General features: G+C 39.8%; 1 protein-coding gene across 4 annotated transcripts in view; it reads right to left on the bottom strand.

The window, feature by feature from the left end:
- The window catches only part of LOC115222071, a 47,509-nt gene that overhangs the window by 10,466 nt on the left and 14,819 nt on the right, over positions 1-22,224 (bottom strand). For all 4 annotated transcript variants that reach the window (XM_036511469.1, XM_029792171.2, XM_036511471.1 and 1 more), the window contains exons 4-12: positions 21,322-21,491; positions 19,349-19,521; positions 17,363-17,504; positions 12,727-12,821; positions 10,246-10,480; positions 7,807-7,955; positions 5,842-5,992; positions 3,037-3,177; positions 1,592-1,756 (exon numbers count right to left, since the gene is read on the bottom strand). In XM_036511469.1, the coding sequence (XP_036367362.1) occupies positions 1,592-1,756; positions 3,037-3,177; positions 5,842-5,992; positions 7,807-7,955; positions 10,246-10,480; positions 12,727-12,821; positions 17,363-17,504; positions 19,349-19,521; positions 21,322-21,491 (1,421 nt within the window). The remainder of the gene's footprint in view (positions 1-1,591; positions 1,757-3,036; positions 3,178-5,841; positions 5,993-7,806; positions 7,956-10,245; positions 10,481-12,726; positions 12,822-17,362; positions 17,505-19,348; positions 19,522-21,321; positions 21,492-22,224) is intronic.

Here is a 22,224-nt window from a genome sequence, read left to right as displayed (position 1 = left end):
TAACTATATAAGCATTTTTAGAGAGTTACTTCCCTTATATAATAGCAAAAAGATGCATTAAAAGTGGGAAAAAAATGATGGTAAATTTTTTTTTAAATCGTAGACTCATCATAGACACGCGCTAATACCCAGAAGGGCTCGATATGAATCACAACTATAAGATACCCGCTTTTGGTTAAACTGCACCGCAAAATGTGGGAGTAGTTAGGAATCTAAATCGTAGGAGACAGACACTCACACAACTTCACTTTTATATATAAAGATATTCTGTAGTTGTTTCTATTTTGTGGGAAGGGTGTATTTCTTTTCAGAATTATTCAAAACCAGATTTTCCGTTTCTCATATAAGTTAATTTATCTCAAGCTATTAACATGAAAATTTTATGAACTTTACTTTAATAATTCTTGCTCTACATGAACAAGGTCTTCAACCATTTGTAGCCACATGGACTGGGTTGCTCACATATTAAATATAACTGTCAGGAACATTATGTAAAACTGCCAGTTGGTTGACCGATTAAATCTGTTATCTGCAGCCTTACAATATCTATTATATAAAATCTGTTCTGTCTGTGTGTGTGTGTCTTCTAGGATCTCGGGCATCCTCCATCTGATTGCGCTCAAATTTGATATGTAGATACCAATGGTATCAGGGCGTGTATAAGTCTTGAAAAAATTACAAAAACCGATTCCAGGTGAGAATGCGATCGATAAAGCAGTGGGAACGTGCATTTGTGCGCGCAAGTACATCAGCTGTTGCGATCGATACTACGCGTATGCAAGAAAAATGCACGGTGTCTCAAATTTAGGTTAAATCAGTGTTTCTCAAAGGGGAGGCCTATGGGACGGTCGGACAAGTTGTTTTGAGAAAATTTGGTTTAAATGTTTGACAACTCAGCACTGTCCATTGGACGGGGGGGGGGCGTTTTGCTCGTGTAAAAAATAAAGTAGGATATGAAGTTTATACCATGGGTTTCATGTAGACTACCTGGAGAAGATAACAGGACACTATTCCAATGTATCCTCCAATGAACACTGCGATAGATTCATATCAAATTAGACGTTAGTATAGATGAGCTTTGTTTTTGGAGAGATTAAAAATTTTACAATGTGTACTGTTTGATATGGTAATACAGAGGAATCTAAAAAGAACCCTTGTAATTTTCCCTTCTATTCCAATAAGAGACAAACTAAAAGACAATACTAAACGATGTATAAACAAAATATCAGATTCTAGATCAGGGGTTCTCAACCATTTTTTTCTATGGACCCTTTGATTACTGTTTTATTCTGGTGGATACCCATAGCCATTCAATGTAACCAGTTTTATAGAAACATCTTTCAAAATTCCCGTTTCGTTTTTCACTCATTAATTTGTGTAAGTTGAACTATGTAAAATGTTCGAGAAAGAAACCCAGGGGTTTCCTGTAATACATCCCAATACATAAATCTGAAACAAAATATTTTCAGGGGTTCTTAAAATACTATTGGGGACACCATGTTTACTATTTCATGGCAGGGACCCCAAAAATTTTATATGGACCTTGGTTGAGAACCCTTGTTCTAGATATTCCATAAAGCATTCTCTTTACCTGTGTCTTTAATCATTCCTATTGTGGGGTCACTCATTAGACTTAGTCCATCCTTTGTCTTCAGTTGTATACATACTGAATATTCTGTGTTTGATGATAGGCCATTGATGACAACATCATTTTCAACTGCTTTTGTCCCATTCACTGGAAATTCTTTCCCCTTGCCTTTAAACGATTTTTAAAATGAGAAAAAGGACAATATTTTACCATTTCTTTATATTTATTTAGTCAGTCAGAGAATATCCTTAGGAAAGACAGGAATACCGCATCTTTCATTTCTTATTTTCCATACTAAATACAGGTTCAAAGAAGAATCATATCCAACAACTACAACAACAACAACTAGAACAACAGCAGCAAAAAGATCAAGTCAAATTTCTCTTAACCCAGATCCTATCTTCTCAAAAACTGACAGACATATTTGACTGAATAGGCTCAGATAACACTCTAATAACAAGAGTGGATGATGTCATCCAGAATATCTTTGATTACAAATCTGTTGGAGAAAAGTTGGCCTGGAGTTAGACAACAATAACAACAACAGTATCCTGACAATAGTTCAAATAAACTAGAGAGAGCTTTAATGACAACAGCAACAGTGGTTGTGGTGGTGGTGGTGGTGGTAATGGTGAGGGAGATTTGTTTATACCAAGGCACAAGCCCTACTTGTCCCTCTCTGTAAGGGACAAAATGAATTTCCTTTTGATTTGGTTAGAATTTTATTTTCTAGATGTTAGGTGTAAATGGAAAACTATTTTGGTCTGGCAGGATTTGAACCCAAAACCATAAAGCACTCTACTGGGTGGCTGGTATTAAAAACCATGCCAAAACAGACACTGAAACCTGGTGTAGTCTTCTATCTGGCCAGCTCCTGTTAAACCGTCCAACCCAATGCCAGCATGGAAATGGACGTTAAATGATGATGATGACGATGATGATGATTCTATTGTCACAACCACTGTTCTAAACAGTGTTTCGCAACAATAAGAACATCGACATCACCATCAACATCATCATCAGTTAATGTCCCTTTTTCTATATTGGTATGGTTGGTTCAACAGGAGCCAAAAAACTAGAGGGCTGCACCAAGTTCCAATGTCTGCTTTGTTATGGTTTACACATTTGGATGAATTTCCTGTTGCCATCCACTTTACAGAGTGTACAGACACCAGAGTGTACCAATTTTTTTTTTCTTTTTACCTTGGCACCAGCACAGATGGAGTCACCAAGTACCTACAAGGTAAAACCTCTCAACTGAGTAGGGTACTGTATTGAGAGATGGGAAAATATGATAGAGGAACAAGAGCAGGTGTCTTTCTGAATACAAGGCTTGCCCATTTAGAAAGAGACAGACAGACAGACACTGCAGAGAGCAAAGTGTGAGGTGAATATGAGAGAAAGTATAAGGAATGCAAAAGAGCAGTTAAAAAAAATAGAATACTCACCATTTTCACAACTCTTACCCTCTGCATAATGCAGCACATAAGCAATGGGTATATCATTCCAGTCAGAACATTGCAGTGTAGGCCATGTAAGAGAAAACTTAGTTTCTAACCAATTAATATGAGGTTTCCGAGGTTTTGTGGCTGAAAGAGTTTAAAATATTTGTTATTCTTACTTTTATTCTTATCATTGTTAATATCACTACTAGCGTGTTCACAGTTTTATTAATGATAGAAAATGGTATATCAAAACAATGAGAAAAAAAATGTCTGCAGTCAAGTAAATATATGTATGTACTCAGAACTGAAGCACTTGAAGAATCAGGCATGGCTGTAACATATCAGTTGAAAATATTGTCCACATGATAGATGTGTGTGTGTGTGTGTGTGTGTTGTGTGTGTGTGTGTGTGTGTGTGTGTGTGTGTGTGTGTGTGTGTGTGTGTGTGTGTGTGTGTGTGTGTGTGTGTGTGTGTGTGTGTGTGTGTGTGTGTGTGTGTGTGTGTGTGTGTGTGCGTGCGTGCATGCGTGCGTGTGTGAAAACATACATACATATGGTGGTCTTCTTTTAGTTTTCATCTATCAAATTTACTCACAAGGTTTTGGTTGGCCTTCCCTAGTATATAGGGCAGGCCAAAAAAAAGTCCTGCATTTCATATTTCATTCAGTTTTGTGTGCTGGTAGCACAGGGCTTGGAATTCTCCAACATTAAGCTGCATGGTCTTGTCCTCAGCCCACCTGTATATTGCACCCAACTCCTGTTGCAGGTGCATAATATCTCCAGGATTCTGTATCCTCTAAGAGACTTTTGTATCATCTGCATAGCTAGCAAGGGTGGCTATCTGAGCAGCTGAGAGGATGTCTGAGAGGGCCACTATGAATAGCATTGGCCCAAGACAGTGCCCTGTGGAACACCACCCACTATTTGTATTCCCTTAGAGGTAGCCGCATTGGCCACCACTGCCTGACTTCTGTCTTTTAGAAAGCCATGTTGCCATTCTCCAAGTTTTCTGACAATGCAGATATCATGCAGCTTGTGACATATCATAGCATGGTTGACTTTATCAAAGATATATCACATCCACATTTGCAAAGATATATCACATCTACATCTGAGTTGTTAAGCAGCTGCTTTAACACCCAGACTTTCTGGGTGTTGTATTTCAAATTTTATGTGGCTGTCAGTTTTGCTGAAACTTTAATGTATGGTAATCACCTCCTCCCAGAATCCTCTCTCTACTGGATTTCCAAATCAAGATCACAGAGGAGAGTCCCATCTATGCTAATTTTTACAAAAAAAAGCAGCCAGGGGGAACCTGATTGTACACTACAAGTCAGCCCTGCTGACCAGAGCTAAAGCTGCATATGTGCAAAATGAAATCACATGCATAAGAGACAGATGCAGCAAAACAACTGACAGAGGTATCAACCTCAAGTGATTCCTCAAGAACTTAGCACACAATAGCTATCCACCATCTGTAGTCAAATGACTGTAGCTACAAAACATGAAAGTAGGCAAACCACATAAGAAGGCCCGTAACTCCAAGTCTGAAAAGTGCTTCGTTAAACTGCCCTACTTTGACAGCAGAACAACTGCAGCTATACAACATGTGACCTGCAGAGAGAGACTCAACATACAGAGGGTGCACACTGGTCCACCCAAAAGAAATTTCTCACAAAGAATAATACCCCACAGATAGCATTGTTGGGTGCACATTAACCAATTGCCCCATCAATAATGTCAAAACATACTTGAGGGCCTATGTGGTACATGAAGTAGCCTGCAGTAAATGTAGGGCATCCCTACATAGAGAGCACCACCAGGAAATTTCACATCTGTATAAAGGAGCATATGAACAGGGACACTTCAATATAGTAACACCTTAGGAAGTGCCAAACCCAAGATTTTAAAGTAGCCATCAAGGTCATCCAACAGAACAGTGTCAATCTCAGAATCATGGAGGCCCTCCTTATAAACTTGATAAAATACAGTTGGATCCTATTGCAAACATCATTGTAATGTTAGAGATAGTAAGAAAGTTTTAACGTATTTTTCTGACAAATCTTGCTACATTAAGCAATAATAAATCTCTGAACGAGATGTAAACAGTAACCGCTCGACAACGTAAAGTAAACTAGCCATCTCAATATGGCTAACCACCAAGGGTGGGTGTTACTGTAGCTTTTAGCCTCAGGAGATCATCGTCTCCAGCTGGCTTTAGGCACACTTTGCGTATCGCTTAGGTTTACGAGAGAGGGATGACCTCCCTTTGCAAATACCATAAGGGCACAGAAAGTGTGCCTAAAGCCAGTTGGAGACGATGATCTCCTGGGGCTACAAGCTACAGTAACACCCACCCTTAGTGGTTAGCCATATTGAGATGGTAAAAATACCTCACATTGTCGTGCAGTTACTGTTTATACCTCGTTCAGAGATATATTATTGCTTGCATACAGTTTTTCGAGATCAGTGACAAAAAGTTACTGGAAAAACAATATAAGTATTTGCATTGGGAGCCCTTTCATCGAAAACCGGTGATTGTCGTACGCTGAGGACAGGTCAATACCTAGAAACTGCAGTCCGTGTGTATCACTTAGGTTGACGAGGGAAGGATGACCTCCCTTTGCAAATACCATAAGAGCACAGAAAGTGTGCCTAAAGCCAGCTGGAGACGATGTTCTCCTGGGGTTAAAAGCTACAGTAACACCCACCCCCAGTGGTTAGCCATATTGAGATGGCTAGTTTACTTTACCTTGATACATTAGTTTGTTTAGAAGAATATAACAGATTATAAAATTGGGATAATTACATTTTTTAGGCATGAATATACATTCTGCTTTTGTTAAAGAACTTCTCCCTTCTTCTGTGCTAACATGGGCAGCAAAAACAGGCAGTTGTTCTAAACTGTAATTTACCAATACATAGCTTTCATTTGCAACTGTAATCCATTCACCTTCATCCTAAAAGCACAATAAAATTTTAGGTAATTAAATTAAATAATAATTAAATAATAATTCTTTCTACTATAGGCACAGGGCCTGAAATTTAGCTAGCAACTTTAAGGGATGGGTGCAGGGTAATCAATAATACTGATCCTATGGGTACTTATTTCATTAAGTCAGAAAGGATGAAAGGTAACCTCAGCAAAAATTGAACCCCATTCAAGCGTGATTGTTACCAGCATTGCCTTACTGACACTTGTGCCGGTGGCACGTGAAAAGACATTTGAGCGAGGTCATTGCCAGTGCCGCTGGACTGGCTCCTGTGCAGGTGGCACGTAAAAAGACACCATTTGAGCATGGCCGTTGCCAGTGCTGCCCGACTGGTCCTCGTGCCGGTGGCACGTAAAGGCACCCACTACACTCTTGGAGTGGTTGGCATTAGGAAGGACATCCAGCTGTAGAAACTCTGATAGATCAAGATAGGAGCCTGGTGCAGCCATCTGGTTTGCCAGTCCTCAGTCATATCGTCCAACCCATGCCAGCATGGAAAGCAGACGTTAAACGATGATGATGATGATGATGATGATGATGATAACTTAAATTGCTATTACTGTCATTTTAACTCTTTAGCATCCACATTATTCTGTCAAATATAATGCTTTCTTTATTCACATTGTTTTGAATTAATCATGCATTATTTTGTAGCTATGAGATTTTGCTATGGTAACTTGATTTTTTAGAATGATATTGTAGGGTTGGTCTAAGATGCCAGATCTGACCAGTTTGAATATCAAAGACGTAGAATATTTTGGCTGAATATGGCCAGTTTAAATGCTAAAGGGTTAAAATGTAATTTGCAATCTGCTAAATTGGTAGCCAGATCCATTCATCCATCTCAGTTCTGAATCCATACATCAGAGATGCCCACAGTTTAAGGCTTCACCTGTCTATTCTCAAATCTCCTTTAGACTGTTTCTACTTTGAATACACTGTACTACCAACTGATGGTTGATGGTAACCAAAGATAGTCACTGATTTAGGTACAAGGCCAGTATCTGTTGATGGGGTGGGTGAGTTGATGCTGCTGAACCCCACCACGACCATCACCAGGACATGAGGTGTTGTCATCTTCATCACAAAACTACATAAATGAATATGTTGTAAACATTTATCTATATATATAAAGCTGAAGTTGTTTGTGTGTGTGTGTGGCAGGTTTGGTAGCCTTCAACTAACACTATCTCCTCCGAGACCCTGAGGCGCAAGTTGACCAAAATTGAGAGTATGATAGAAGAAGGCTTGCTCTTCATTCCGTAGAAGATAAAATTCAAATCGGACCATGTTAACACCAAAAATTATTTACATCAAAAAGGTGCTTTTTTGCTATGAAAATCCCTATTTTTTACTATTTATAAAGTTGAAGTTGTCTGTGTGTGTGTAGCAGGTATCTCCTCTGAGACCCTGTGGCACAAGTCGACCAAAAATGAGAGTATGATAGAAGAAGGCTTGCTCTTCATTCCATAGAAGAAAAAATTCAAATTGAACCATGTTAACACCAAAAATTATTTACATCAAAAAGATGCCTTTGTTCAATGAAAATCCCTATTTTTTACGATTTTTTGACTGCTGTGTCACCATTTTTCGGTGCATTTCAATCAGAAAAATGTTCACTTAAAGAGAATAACAAGCTACATAAGGCAAAATGTTTACTTTTCAAAAATTCCAATTCTAAAGGGTCAAAACAAACCCGAGCAACACCGGGCAATACTGCTAGTTAATGATAAATTTACATTCATATTTATATGACATCATAGGAAGATGGATTTACTTACGCTGCATTCAAAATCAGAATAGGTAATCTTATACAGGCACCAAAACACAGTTACATTAACAGCTTCCTGAGGCTGTTCAAGTAACCAAGACACATTATACATTTTGTCACTTATTTTTGTCACGTAAACTGCTGTAGGCTTCCTTGGGGCTGAATAAAAGAAAAGGAATCATTAATAGCTGTTTTATATATATTTCTTTACTACCCACAAGGGGCTAAACATAGAGGGGACAAACAAGGACAGACAAAGGGATTAAGTCGATTACATCGACCCCAGTGGGTAACTGGTACTTAATTTATCGACCCCGAAAGGATGAAAGGCAAAGTCGACCTCGGCGGAATTTGAACTCACATCGTAACGACAGACGAAATACCGCTATGCATTTCGCCCGGCGCGCTAACGTTTCTGCCAGCTCGCCGCCTCTAGCTGTTTTATATAATCTTCCTTCTGCATGTATGAGTATGAAAGTTATGAATTAACTTATGATTTAATATATGACTAGCACTATGACCCGGCAATGCCAGGTCATAGTGCTAGTGCATGCATATACAGCTGCGTGCGTGCGTGCGCACATACACGCGAGTACTGTCCAAATCTCCGACCAATCACATACAGCTAGCTGGCATTCAATTGGTGTGTCAAGTTTCAGGCATTTTAATTGGGTTTTGAATAGAAAATTCACAAAAAAGTCACTTCTATTGACTTTTTAATGGCTTTGCGGGATGACTGGGGAAATGTAAAGATGTGTATGACCACCCTTGGACGGTTTTGAATGACCATAGAAAGTGCGAGCCCGCTAACTGAAAAATTGTGGATTTGTATAAAGGAACACACGCAGATATTTTGCCATTTATATATATAGTGATTGTTATGAATTAATTAAAAGTACTTTAACTGTTTGATAACTTTCAGAATACTACATTTAATATTTCAGACATTCAATCTAATTATAAAAAAAAAAAAAATTACATGACAAATGTATGGAATTTTCTAAGGCTGAATGTTCTGAGATGGAATAGAGAAGATAAGAAGAGGCACAGCAGAGACTGAAATATTGAGTGAAAAATTAGAGTTATGGAGATTTCATTTTATGTAAAAAGATCAATGAATGTTATTTAATTTGGGTCAATGAGAGAAAGACAATGAAAATTCTAAAATTTTATGGAGTTGTAAAGATGTGAGCTTAAAGGATTAAGGAAAGAAATGCCAAATCCAATCACAGAGTAATGATTAGTTGTTATTAATGAAGGGCAGCAGTAATTGTTAAATGAATTTATAAGATTAATTTAAAGTGTTTTCATCAATTCTTTAACCCTTTAGCATTCAGATTACTCTGTCAAATGTAAAGCCTGTTTAATTACATTGTTTTAAATTAATTGTACAGCATCTTGTAACTCTGAGATTTTGATGATGTCCCTGTTTATTTTTAGAATGGCTTTGTAGGGTAGGTGTGAGAGGTCAGAGCTGGCTGGTTTGAGCATAAAACAGGAAGACAATTTTGGCCTAATATGGCCGGTTTAAACACTAAAGGGTTAAATATTTTTATGGATGTCTGGTCCTTACCATAAGATACTAAGGCCTTTGCTCATGGAAGGTTCAAATGAGATGAGATAGTTTATAACATATATCCCATGCTGGTCCCACATAAAAGCACTAAGGACGCTCTGTAAAGTGGTTGACATTAGGAAGGGCATTCAGCTGTAATAACCATGCCAAGACAGACATAGAGCCCAGACAGCCCTTCAGGTGGAAAGCTCCTGTCAAACCGTACAACCCATGTCAGCATGGAAAACTGACATTAAATGATGACGCCACCGATGTCGACGCCGATAACAGAAAATATAGGATTTGAAGAAGGGAAAAAAAACATTCTGATTTGTTTTATTTGTACATAAATGAATATAAGTAATCATAAATGACATTGAACAGATTAATAGCTAAAAACAGGAAGATTATTGAAAGAAGAAATAATAAAAGTAAGAAAGATACTTGTGTAGAATTGAGTTTAAAACAGAACACTTTAATATCAGTGAAGAGCAAGAGGAACCTTCAATATTCATTTTCATTCCGTTAACCCTTTCGTTACTGTATTTATTTTGAGATGCTCAGTGTTTCTTCCAATTATGTAAAATATAACAAAGAATTAAGTAAAATAACATCGTTATCATTAAGCTAGAGTTAGGGACATAAATTGTGACTAAGATTTGGTGGAAGGTTTTAATTCAGAACTTTTGAAAACCAGACATTTGTACTAAAGAGCCAGAGCCGGTTTCAGCTGGGTTGGTAACGAAAGGGTTAATGTTTTACGAAGCACATTTACCAATAAATCAACAGAAGAGAATAGTGAATGCCTTGACAGTTATTAGTTGGACATTCTAAAAATAATCAAATAATTCTAAAAGTCTTCTGAATCAAAATAAAACTGGAAGGTGTAATTACCTGTGTTTTTCACTTGTATAAATGCAGGTTGCGACATTCTTTTACTTTCGGTTACTGCCACAATGGAAAATGTAAGCGTTTCGTTCCTTGGAAGATCTTGAAACTCTTTAAATAAAGAGTCAACTATTAAATTGTTTGGATCCAGGCATTGTTTAGTGTTATTAGTTGAACTTCCATCAATGTATTGGACACAGTATCCTGTTAGAATATCATTCCTGAATTCCATAGGTAAACTCTGTGAAAAAGACAAACATTAACAATAATAGGTGTAGGAGTGGCTGTGTGGTAAAGTAGCTTGCTTACCGACCACATGGTTCAGAGTTCAGTCCCACTACGTGGCACCTTGAGCAAGTGTCTTCTACTATAGCCTCGGGCGGACCAAAGCCTTGTGAGTGGATTTGATAGACGGAAACTGAAAGAAGCCTGTCGTATATATGTATATATATGTGTGTGTATATGTTTGTGTGTCTGTGTTTGTCCTCCCAACATCGCTTGATAACCGGTGCTGATGTGTTTACGTCCCCGTAACTTAGGGGTTCAGCAAAAGAGACCGATAGAATAAGTACCAGGCTTACAAAGAATAAGTCCTGGGGTTGATTTGCTCGACTAAAGGTGGTGCTCCAGCATGGCCACAGTCAAATGGCTGAAACAAGTAAAAGAGTAAAGAGTAATAATGTTACAATATCCTTTGTTTCATTCACTACTTTCACCTCCAGCCCCATCTCTAACCATCTCACATTCTCATGAACTTATCTCCCCATCCACCTTTCCCAATTCTTTGCTGTATTCCCTTTTAATACTCACCATTTTGTATCTGGCACTCCATCAGTCGTGACAACAATTGTTCCAGCTGATTTAATCAATGGAACAACTTGTTTATGAAATTAACATGCAAGTGGTTGAGCACTCCATGGATACACATACCCTTCATGTAGTTCTCAAGGAGTTTAAGTGTGACCCATAATTATATCTTTACTACCCACAAGGGGCTAAACATAGAGGGGACAAACAAGGACAGACAAATGGATTAAGTCAATTACATTGACCTCAATGCGTAACTGGTACTTTATTTATCAACCCCGAAAGGATGAAAGGCAAAGTCGACCTCAGCGGAATTTGAACTCAGAACACAAAGACAGACTAAATACTTATTTCTTTACTACCCACAAGGGGCTAAACACAGAGGGGACAAACAAGGACAGACAAAGGGATTAAGCCGATTACATAGACCCCAATGCATAACTGGTACTTTATCGACTCCGAAAGGATGAAAGGCAAAGTTGACCTTGAGGGAATTTGAACTCAGAACACAAAGACAGACAAAATACCTATTTCTTTACTACCCACAAGGGGCTAAACACAGAGGGGACAAACAAGGACAGACAAAGGGATTAAGTCGATTACATTGACCCCAATGCGTAACTGGTATTTTATTTATCGACCCCGAAAGGATGAAAGGCAAAGTCGACCTCAGCGGAATTTGAACTAATGTGACAAGGATGACCCCTTGAAATACATGGGCAACTCATTTTTTACAAACTGAGTGAACCAGAGCAACATGAAATAAAATGTCTTGCTCAAGGACACAACCCATCACCAGGAGTCGAATTCATGACCTAATGACCATGAGCTCAATACCCTGACCACTAAACCATGCCTTGACCAGGCACCTTTTTTGTTTTTTTTTGTATCTTCAGAGTATAGGCGTAGGAGTGGCTGTGTGGTAAATAGCTTGCTTACCAACCACATGGTTCCAGGTTCAGTCCCACTGCATGGCACCTTGGGCAAATGTCTTCTACTATAGCCTCAGGCTGACCAAAGCTTTGTGGGCGGATTTGGTAGACAGAAACCGAAAGAAGCCTGTCATATATATGTATATGTATATATATATATATATATGTGTGTGTGTGTGTTTGTGTGTCTGTGTTTGCCCCCCCCCCAACATTGCTTGACAACCAATGTTGGTGTGTTTACATCCCCGTAACTTAGTCATTCAGCAAAAGGGACTGATAAAATAAGTACTAGGCTTACAAAGAATAAGTCCTGGGGTCGATTTGCTCGACTAAAAGGGCGGTGCTCCAGCATGGCCGCAGTCAAATGACTGAAACAAGTAAAAGAGAGAGTAAAGACTATTACAACACACCCTTTTCAAGCCTAGCCAGGCTCATGGGCCCGGTTTCCTGGTTTCTATGGCGTATGTGTTCCCCCCAGCTTGACGGGATGCCAGTCCATCGCAGCATTACTCAAGAAACAGGAAGAAAGAGTGAGAGAAAGTTGGGGCGAAAGAATACAACAGGGGTCGCCACCAACCCCTGCCAGAGCCTCATGGAGCTTTAGGTGTTTTCGCTCAATAAACACACACAACGCCCGGTCTGGGAATCGAAACCGTGATCCTCTGACCGCGAGTCCACTGCCCTAACCACTGGGCTATTGTGCCTTCACAAACACTCACTATATACTTAGAAAAATATTTCAATTTACCTGCCAGTATACTGTGATACATCTTCGGTTTGTTGATTGGGGACAACTCCATTCGTAATATCGAAAATAAGATGTCTCGACTGGATAAGGAATGGCTGGAAGGGAAAAAAAGATGAAATACATTGATTGGTTATAGAAGAGATAATATAATAATAATAATAATAATAATTGTGTACAGTGCTCAGGTGCACTACAACTCATCTAAAGTGTATATATCATCAGGTGTAGTTTCGGCGGATTTCGGAAAGCATGAGGGCCTTAAAGGATGCAGTGTCATGGCAGTCAACAACTGACGCAGGCAGTTTATTCCATGCTTCAGCAACTCTGAGCGTGAAAAAATGTTTCCGAAAGTCATGGGAGCTGTGTTGTTTTCTGACTTTGTAGGCATGTCCACGTGTGTTAGACACATGGAGATCAAAAAGGTGTTCAGTGTTGTTGTTGGTGAGGTGGTTGATAACTTTGTGGGTGTTTACCAAGTCCGTCGCCAGACGCCGGAGCTTCAGTGAATCCATGCCCAGGGAAACAAGGTGCTCAGAATATGGTAGGTGTCTGATGGAGGGTATGCGTTTGGTTGCACGTCTCTGGACAGATTCCAGGAGGTCAATGTTCTGAGCAATATGGGATTGAGACAAAGGGAATTTTTTATGGGGATATCTATTTCTTTACTACCCACAAGGGGCTAAACATAGAGGGGACAAACAAGGACAGACAAACAGATTAAGTCAATTACATCGACTCCAGTGCATAACTGGTACTTAATTTATCAACCCCGAAAGGATGAAAGGGAAAATCGACCTCGGCGGAATTTGAACTCAGAACATAACGGCAGACGAAATACGTATTTCTTTATTACCCACAAGGGGCTAAACATAGAGGAGACAAACATAGACAGACATAGGTATTAAGTCGATTATATCGACCCCAGTGCTTAACTGGTACTTAATTTATCGACCCCGAAAGGATGAAAGGCAAAGTTGACCACGGCGGAATTTGAACTCAGAACATAACGGCAGACGAAATACGTATTTCTTTATTACCCACAAGGGGCTAAACATAGAGGAGACAAACAAGGATAGACAAACGGATTAAGTCGATTACATCGACCCCAGTGCGTAACTGGTACTTAATTTATCAACCCCGAAAGGATGAAAGGCAAAGTCGACCTCGGCGGAATTTGAACTCAGAACATAACGGCAGACGAAATACGGTTATGCATTTCGCCCGGCGTCCTAACGTTTCTGCCAGCTCGCCGCCTTTTATGGGGATATCATGTAACAAGTCTTGCCAACTTAATATACTAGAATTGGAAAATATGAACAGAAAAGATAATGATGATGATGATGATGTTTTGTATTGGAAACTCATCATATTTCTTTATTGCCCACAAGGGGTCAAACATAGAGGGGACAAATAAAGACAGACAAATAGATTAAGTCAATTATATCGACCCCAGTGCGTAACTGGTATTTATTTAATTGACCCCGAAAGAATGAAAGGCAAAGTCGACCTCGGCGGAATTTGAACTCAGTACATAGCAACAGGTGAAATACTGCTAAGCAATTCATCCAGTGTACAAACGATTCAGCCAGCTCACCACCTTAACCAATAATAATAATAATAATAATAATAATAATGTAAAAGGCACCTGTGCTGGTACTATGTAAAAAACATCCACTATATTCTGTAAAGTGATTGGCATTAGGAAGGGCATCCAGCTGTAGAAACATTTTCATAAGAGATAACTGGAGCCTGGTGCAGCCTTCTGACTTGCCAGCTTCTATCAAACTGTCCAACCCATGCCAACATGAAAAACGGATTTTAAATGATGATGATGATGTTGACGATGACAACAAGATGATGCTGATATTAATTAGAACCCTTCCTCATCCGCTTTCCATGCTGGCATGGGTTGGATGGTTCAACTGGGGTCTAGGAAGCCAGAAGGCTGCACCAGGCCCAGCCTGATCTAGCAATGTTTCTACGGCTGGATGCCCTTCCTAATACCAACCACTCCATGAGTGTAGTGGGTACTTTTTACGTGCCACTGGCACAGGTGCCAGACGAGGCTGGCAAACGGCAACGATCGGATGGTGCTTTTTACGTACCACCGGCACGGAGGCCAGGCGAGGCTGGCAACGGCCACAATCGGATGGTCCTTTTTATGTGCCACAAGCACAGAGGCCAGTCGGGGTGGTGCTGGCAATGGCCACGTTCGGATGGTTCTCTTATGTGCCACCGGCACTGGTATCACAGCTACAATTTCCATTGATTTTGATCGATTATTAAAGCTCTTGACACACAGGTTAACTTTGCCTAATATCTACCCAAAGTCTTCTTCTGTTATAGAATCCATTCACATCTAGGATGAATAATAAGAATATAGAGTAATCCTGATACTACACTTTATGGAAACTAGAAAGAGGAAAAGCAAAGGTACCTTCAATGAGATTTGAACTCCAAACCTAAAACGCCACAATTTAACATTTCAAAGCATTTTGCAAGACACATTTTTGCCAATCCACCATGAGCAGACAAAACACTAAACAAGTTATAATTGACTAAAATCCTTGAGGGTAGTGCTCCAGCATGACTGTGGTGCAAAGTCTGGAACCAGTAAACAAAAACATACACATATATATAGAGATATATGAATGTGTGTGTAGGGGTTGGATGTGTGCAAATGCTTCTCTCTTGCTCTCTCCCTCTTCTCTCTATCTTGTACTTGCTTCTTTTCATTATAATCATTCACTGAATCTCTTTTGCTCTTTCCTCCCATGCAATATCTTTGACATGGTGTCACTTCTTTGTTTTTACTTTCCTTCTCTCTCTCTCTCTCTTTCTCTTTCCCGAACAAATGCCACATTATCTACTCACTTCCTTTTCAACGATATCAACTTTACGCCTCCACTCCTATACTGTACCTCTAAGGCGGTGAGCTGGCAGAACCGTTAGCACGCCGGGCGAAAAGCGTAGCCGTATTTCGTCTGCCCCTACGTTCTGAGTTCAAATTCCGCCGAGGTCAACTTTGCCTTTCATCCTTTCGGGGTCGATAAACAAAGTACCAGTTACGCACTGGGATTGATGTAATCGACTTAATCCCTTTGTCTGTCCTTGTTTGTCCCCTCTACGTGTAGCCCCTTGTGGGTAGTAAAGAAATATATACTGTACCTCTTTACACACACATATATTATACAGGTACCTCTCTTTTCCTTACTCTACCATGACATCTATGCTCTGATCCTTGTTACTTGTGAGTATACCTTGGTACTTCATCATCTCTCTCTTACACTTTTGCCGTTTCCTACTCCCTCTTTCTCTCTCTCTCTCTCTCTCTCTCTCTTTCATTTGCTCTTCCCTCTGTATTAATTTTCACAGAGATTTTCATTACCAAGCTGAAAAAATGCTTAGCAGCATTCTTCCGATTTAATGCTCTGAGTTCAAATTGTGCAAATGCTGACTTTGCCTTTCATTCTTTGGGGGTCGATAAACTAAGTACCAGTTGAACACAGGGGTCGATGTAATCAACTTAAAACCTCCCGTGAAATTTCTGGCCTTGCACCAACATTTGATACCAATATTAACACTTTCATTACCGAATTTATTTTGAGATGCTCTGTGTGTCTTTCAATTACTTTAAATATAACAAAGAATTTAGTAAAATAACTTAGTTACCATTCAACTAGTGTTAAGAACATAAACTGTGACTAAGGTTTGGTGGAAGATTTTAATTCAATACCTATGAAAACAAGACATTTGTACTACAGAGGCGGTTTCAGCTGGGTTGGTATCGAGAGGGTTAACAGTCACATCATCATCATAATCATCATCATCATTGTTTAGCGTCCGCTTTCCATGCTAGCATGGGTTGGACGGTTCAACTGGGGTCTGAGAAGCCAGAAGGCTGCACCAGGCCCAGTCTGATCTAGCAATGTTTCTACGGCTCGATGCCCTTCCTAACGCCAACCACTCCATGAGTGTAGTGGGTGCTTTTTACGTGCCACCGGCACAGGTGCCAGACGAGGCTGGCAAACGGCCACGACCGGATGGTGCCTTTTATGTGCCACTGGCACGGAGGCCGGGTGAGGCTGGCAATGGCCACAATCGGATGGTGCTTTTTATGTATATATTCACATATATTAGGTAATATAGTGAATTAGCTCAATCCATGTATTTGACTGCTTCGGTCTTTCATTGACCCCAAAAGGCTGAAAGACAATATCAACTCCCACAGTATTTGGAACTCAGAACATAAAGAGATGTATCTAATGTGCACGAAGTAATCTACTATTTTACCATGAAATACTGCTTACCAATTTTTTGTACAAGGCCAGCAATTTCAAGGAAGGGACTATGTTGATTACATTAACCCCAGCATTCAGCTGGCACTTATTTTATCGACCCCAAAAGGATGAAAGGCAAAATTGACCTTGGTAGAATTTGAACTCAGAATGTAAAGATAGACGCCACAAAGACAAATGCCACAAAGCATTTTGATTGCTGTGCTAATGATTCTAATTTCTTTATTACATTGTGTTCCCATGCCAGGAATCGAACCTGGGCCGCCTGGGTGAAAGCCTCTGCCAGCTTACCACTTTCAGTCCACCATGAAATAGTAAAAGCGAAAAATTAAACAAACCAGTTTCTGTTCTCCAATATTTTTCTATTGGTTTAGTCCAAAAGGCATTTTCCAAAGATGGCCTGGCATCTGCTATGAAAGTGTAGTTAGTGAATGGTGTTAAGTCGTCTAAAGCAAAGTGTTTTGCAGTACTTGATATTACCTGATATAAAAAAAACAGATTAATATTATTATGAATCTCTAAAATATCAATACACACAAAACACACGCAATTCTTTTCGCACACACACACACACATGCACATATATACTCTTTTTTACTCTCTTTTACTCTTTTACTTGTTTCAGTCATTTGACTGCGGCCATGCTGCAGCACCGCCTTTAGTCGAGCAAATCGACCCCAGGACTTATTCTTTGTAAGCCTAGTACTTATTCTATCGGTCGCTTTTGCCGAACCGCTAAGTGACGGGGACGTAAACACAGCAGCATCGGTTGTCAAGCAATGTTGGGGGACAAACACAGACACACAAACGTATACATATATACATATATACGACGGGCTTCTTTCAGTTTCCATCTACCAAATCCACTCACAAGGCTTTGGTTGGCCCGAGGCTATAGTAGAAGACACTTGCCTAAGGTGCCATGCAGTGTGACTGAACCCGGAACCATGTGGCTGGTAAGCAAGCTACTTACCACACAGCCACTCCTGCGTATGTATATAAACATAGATAATTGTGATTATAAAAATGTTTGTGAATGAAGGTGTTTACCAGTTTTCTCCTAGGTAGGTTTTGTGTTTGTGTGTGTTTGTGTGTACACACATACGTGTGTGAGGGAGGGCTTCGTTTTTAATCCAGTCTTAGTAAGCTTTTGAAGTGCAAATTCGTATTTTGTGTAAGGTTAGGTTTAAGTTTTCATTCAAACCAATCTGCTGTGTGTTAGAGGAAAGCTTGCAATTCTGCTTGCTTCAGTGTAACATTTAATGCATGGAGCATTAAAAAGAACCTAACTAGAAATGCTTATGCATTGAAGTAAAACAATATTAGTTGTTGTCCCACCAACATTGCGTGACAACCGATGCTGGTGTGTTTACGTCCCCGTAACTTAGCGGTTCGGCAAAAGAGACCAATTATTGATTTCGAATTATGGCACAAGGCCAGCATGTTCAAGTGGGGTAGATTAAGTCAATTATATCAGCCCTGTGCTTACGTTATCAACCCTGAAAAGATGAAGGGAAACAGTGACCTTGGCAGAATTTGCACTCAGAATATTTTCTTTTTAAATCTGATATTTATTCTATCAGTCTCTTTTGCTGAACTACTAGGTTACAGGGACATAAACAAACCAACACCAGATATCAAACAGTGAGTGGGGGACAGACAGACAGACAAACACACACACACACACACACACACACATACATATAGTCAGGGGCACAGTTAGGGTAAATAGTACCCAGGGCAAGCATCAAAATTGCACCCCTCACTAAACCAAAACTTTTTTTTAATGACTTAATTAGAAAATGATCTTGGCCAAAATTGCACCCCACTCAAAGTGGCAGTCAGGGCATGTGTCCTGATTGCCCCACCCTAGCTACACCTCTGAATATAATTATACCACACACACATGATAGGCACCTTTCAGTTTCCATCAACCAAATCCAATCACAAGACTCAGAGCTATAATATGTTTCTTTACTACCCACAAGGGGCCAAACACAGATGGGACAAAGAAGGACAGACAAAGGGATTAAGTCGATTACATCGACCCCCAGTGCGTAACTGGTACTTAATTTATCGACCCCAAAAGGATGAAAGGCAAAGTCGACCTCGGCGGAATTTGAACCCAGAATGTAACGGCAGACGCTAAGCATTTCGCCCAGCATGCTAACATTTCTGCCAGAGCTATAATAGAAGACACTTACTCAAGGTGTCACACAGTGGGGACTGAACCTAAAATCATATGGTTGGGAACGCAAACTTCTTACCACACAGCCATGCCAAAATGAAAGTTTTTAAATGTCAACTCATAAAAATTGACTTACCTTCCACGGTGATTCGGTTTCCCTATCAGACTGATACCTAACTCTGTACACTGTGCGATGCACATTCGCTATTACCACAGAAGATGGGATTACTTTCAGCTTTAGTGATGCTTTATAAGGGTCAGCTGTTTCTGAAGATGAAATCTGGAAGTCGTAGAGAGGACGAAGCCGAACTACAAAAGACAGATACTAATGTATATAGACAGATAGATATACATACATAGATAATATGTGAGTGTGTGCGTGCGTGCGCGCATGTGTGTGTGCGTGTGTGTGTGTGTGTGCGTGTGTGTGTGTGCGTGTGTGTGTGCGTGTGTGTGCGTGTGTGTGTGTGTGCGTGTGTGTGTGCGTGCGTGCGTGTGTGTGTGTGCGTGTGTGTGTGTGTACGTGTGTGTGCGTGCGCGTGTGTGTGTGTGTGAGTGTGTATGTATATATATTATAATTTAGGGTATCTACGAGATACCACCATGCTGAAAATAGCAGCCAAATCTGACTCTAAAACCACCTTAAATGTGTATACAGCACAAGGAGAGAAGACAAAAAGGTAAAATAAAACTAGTAAAAAATCACAGGATAATTCCACTAGTTTTATTTTGCCTTTTTGTCTTCTCTCCTTGTGCTGTATACACATTTAGAGTGAGATTTGGCTGCTATTTTTATTTTTTCAGGGTCGATAAACTGAGTACCAGTTATGCACCGGGGTCGATGTGATCACCTAGTCCCCCACTACAAAAAAATTTCAGGCCTTTATCTATAGTAGAAAGGATTATCATTATTATCATTACTACTACTACTACTGCTACTACTACTACTACTACTACATGTGAGCTGGCAGACTCATTAGCACATCAGAAAAAATGGCTAGTGGTATTTTTTTTCTGCTTTTTATGCTGCCAAGGTAGATCAACTTTGTTTTCCATCCTTTCACAGTTGATAACTGATTACCCCCCACCTACCTCTCCCTAAAATTACTGGCCTTGTACTAAACAAAATTGGAAAGAATTATCATTAATTTATCATTAATTAGTGGCATTGAGTCTGTCTGTACATTCTGAGTTCAAACCTCACCAAGGTAGACTTTGCTGTTTGCCCTTTCAAAGTTAATAAAATAAGTACCTATTTCTTTATTACCCACAAGGGGCTAAACACAGAGGGGACAAACAAGGACAGGCATAGTTATTAAGTCGACTATATCGACCCCAGTGCGTAACTGGTACTTATTTAATCGACCCCGAAAGGATGAAAGGCAAAGTCGACCTCGGCGGAATTTGAACTCATAACGTAACGACAGACAAAATACAGCTACGCATTTCGCCCGGCATGCTAACGTTCCTGCCAGCTCACCACCTTCAATAAAATAAGTACCATTTGCACACTGGAGTCGATATATTCGACTTGCCCGCCCCCCCACCTCCCCAAACATGCTGACCCTATGCTAAAATTTGAAACCATTATTATAATTATTATTTAAAAATTATTTGTTTTTATGATCAAAAGGCGCAGGAGTGGCTGTGTGGTAAGTAGCTTGCTAACCAACCACATGGTTCCGGGTTCAGTCCCACTACGTGGCATCTTGGGCAAGTGTCTTCTGCTATAGCCCCGGGCTGACCAATGCCTTGTGAGTGGATTTGGTAGACGGAAACTGAAAGAAGCCTGTCGTATATATGTATATATATATATATATATATGTATGTGTGTTTGTTTGTGTGTCTGTGTTTGTCCCCCTAGCATTGCTTGACAACCGATGCTGGTGTGTTTATGTCCCCGTTACTTAGCGGTTCGGCAAAAGAGACCGATAGAATAAGTACTGGGCTTACAAAAAGAATAAGTCCCGGGGTTGAGTTGCTCGATTAAAGGCGGTGCTCCAGCATGGCCGCAGTCAAATGACTGAAACAAGTAAAAGAGTAAAAGAGTAAATAGTAAATGTGAAAGGTAATTTTAACTTGTTTAATTAACACAATTAATATACTTACGCGGTATATTATATTTATGGTAGCATTTGATTTCATTCAGAATTTCATTTTTGGAGAATGTTAAATTGAGGCAAAAATACATTTTTCCATGGGTTTCAAATTCATAATGAGAGTCATTTTTAAAAAATGGTTCACTAAGTGACCATGTCTTATTGTACACAGAAGAACTACTGAAAAACAAGAGAAATTATAATTATTTGCTAGAAACCCAGTGTTAACAAGCTGTCTATAGAAGATAATACAAAGATTAAAGTATATAGTTAAGTTAAGTTAATTTTTTGGCTCAAAAAGCAAAAAGCAAGGCCATGTAGGGGGACATGAAGTTATGTACAGGGAGGGTGTTCATGCAAAGAGTTCAGGCCATTTCTGGTCAAGAGAGACTTTGAACCAAGCGGTCGTCGGCATCTTCACTATCTCGTCCGGCAGCTTATTCCACGGATCCGCAACCCGGACGGAGAAAGCCCCTCTCCTTCGATTGAGATGAAATATGTACACACACACAAATGTATATCCTTTGTTCTTTATCTTTTACTCGTTTCAATCATCAGATTCTGGCCATGCTGGGGCAGCACCTTGAAAAGTTTCAATCAAACAAGTCAACTCCCAGTGCTTAATTTTTTGTGAAGCCTAGTACCTATTCCATCTGGCTCTTTTGCCAAATCACAAAGTCATAGAGACATAAACAAACCAACACCAGTTATCAATCAGTAGAGACAAACACAAAGAGACACACACATAGATATATACACATATAATATAGATACGACAGACTTCATCAGGGCCGGCCCCAGAGTTGCTGGCATCCCGGGCAAGCTGAACTTTGGTGTGTACAAGCTAACATCATGGGAATTTCCTTGTCTTTGTCATGCCCTCAAATCCTATTTTATGGACTCAGCCATGTTC

This window comes from Octopus sinensis, linkage group LG19, assembly GCF_006345805.1.
Source record: "Octopus sinensis linkage group LG19, ASM634580v1, whole genome shotgun sequence".
Lineage (NCBI taxonomy): Eukaryota > Metazoa > Mollusca > Cephalopoda > Octopoda > Octopodidae > Octopus > Octopus sinensis.
Note: the sequence above shows the minus strand (reverse complement) of the source record. Positions and strands in the feature narration are given on the sequence as shown.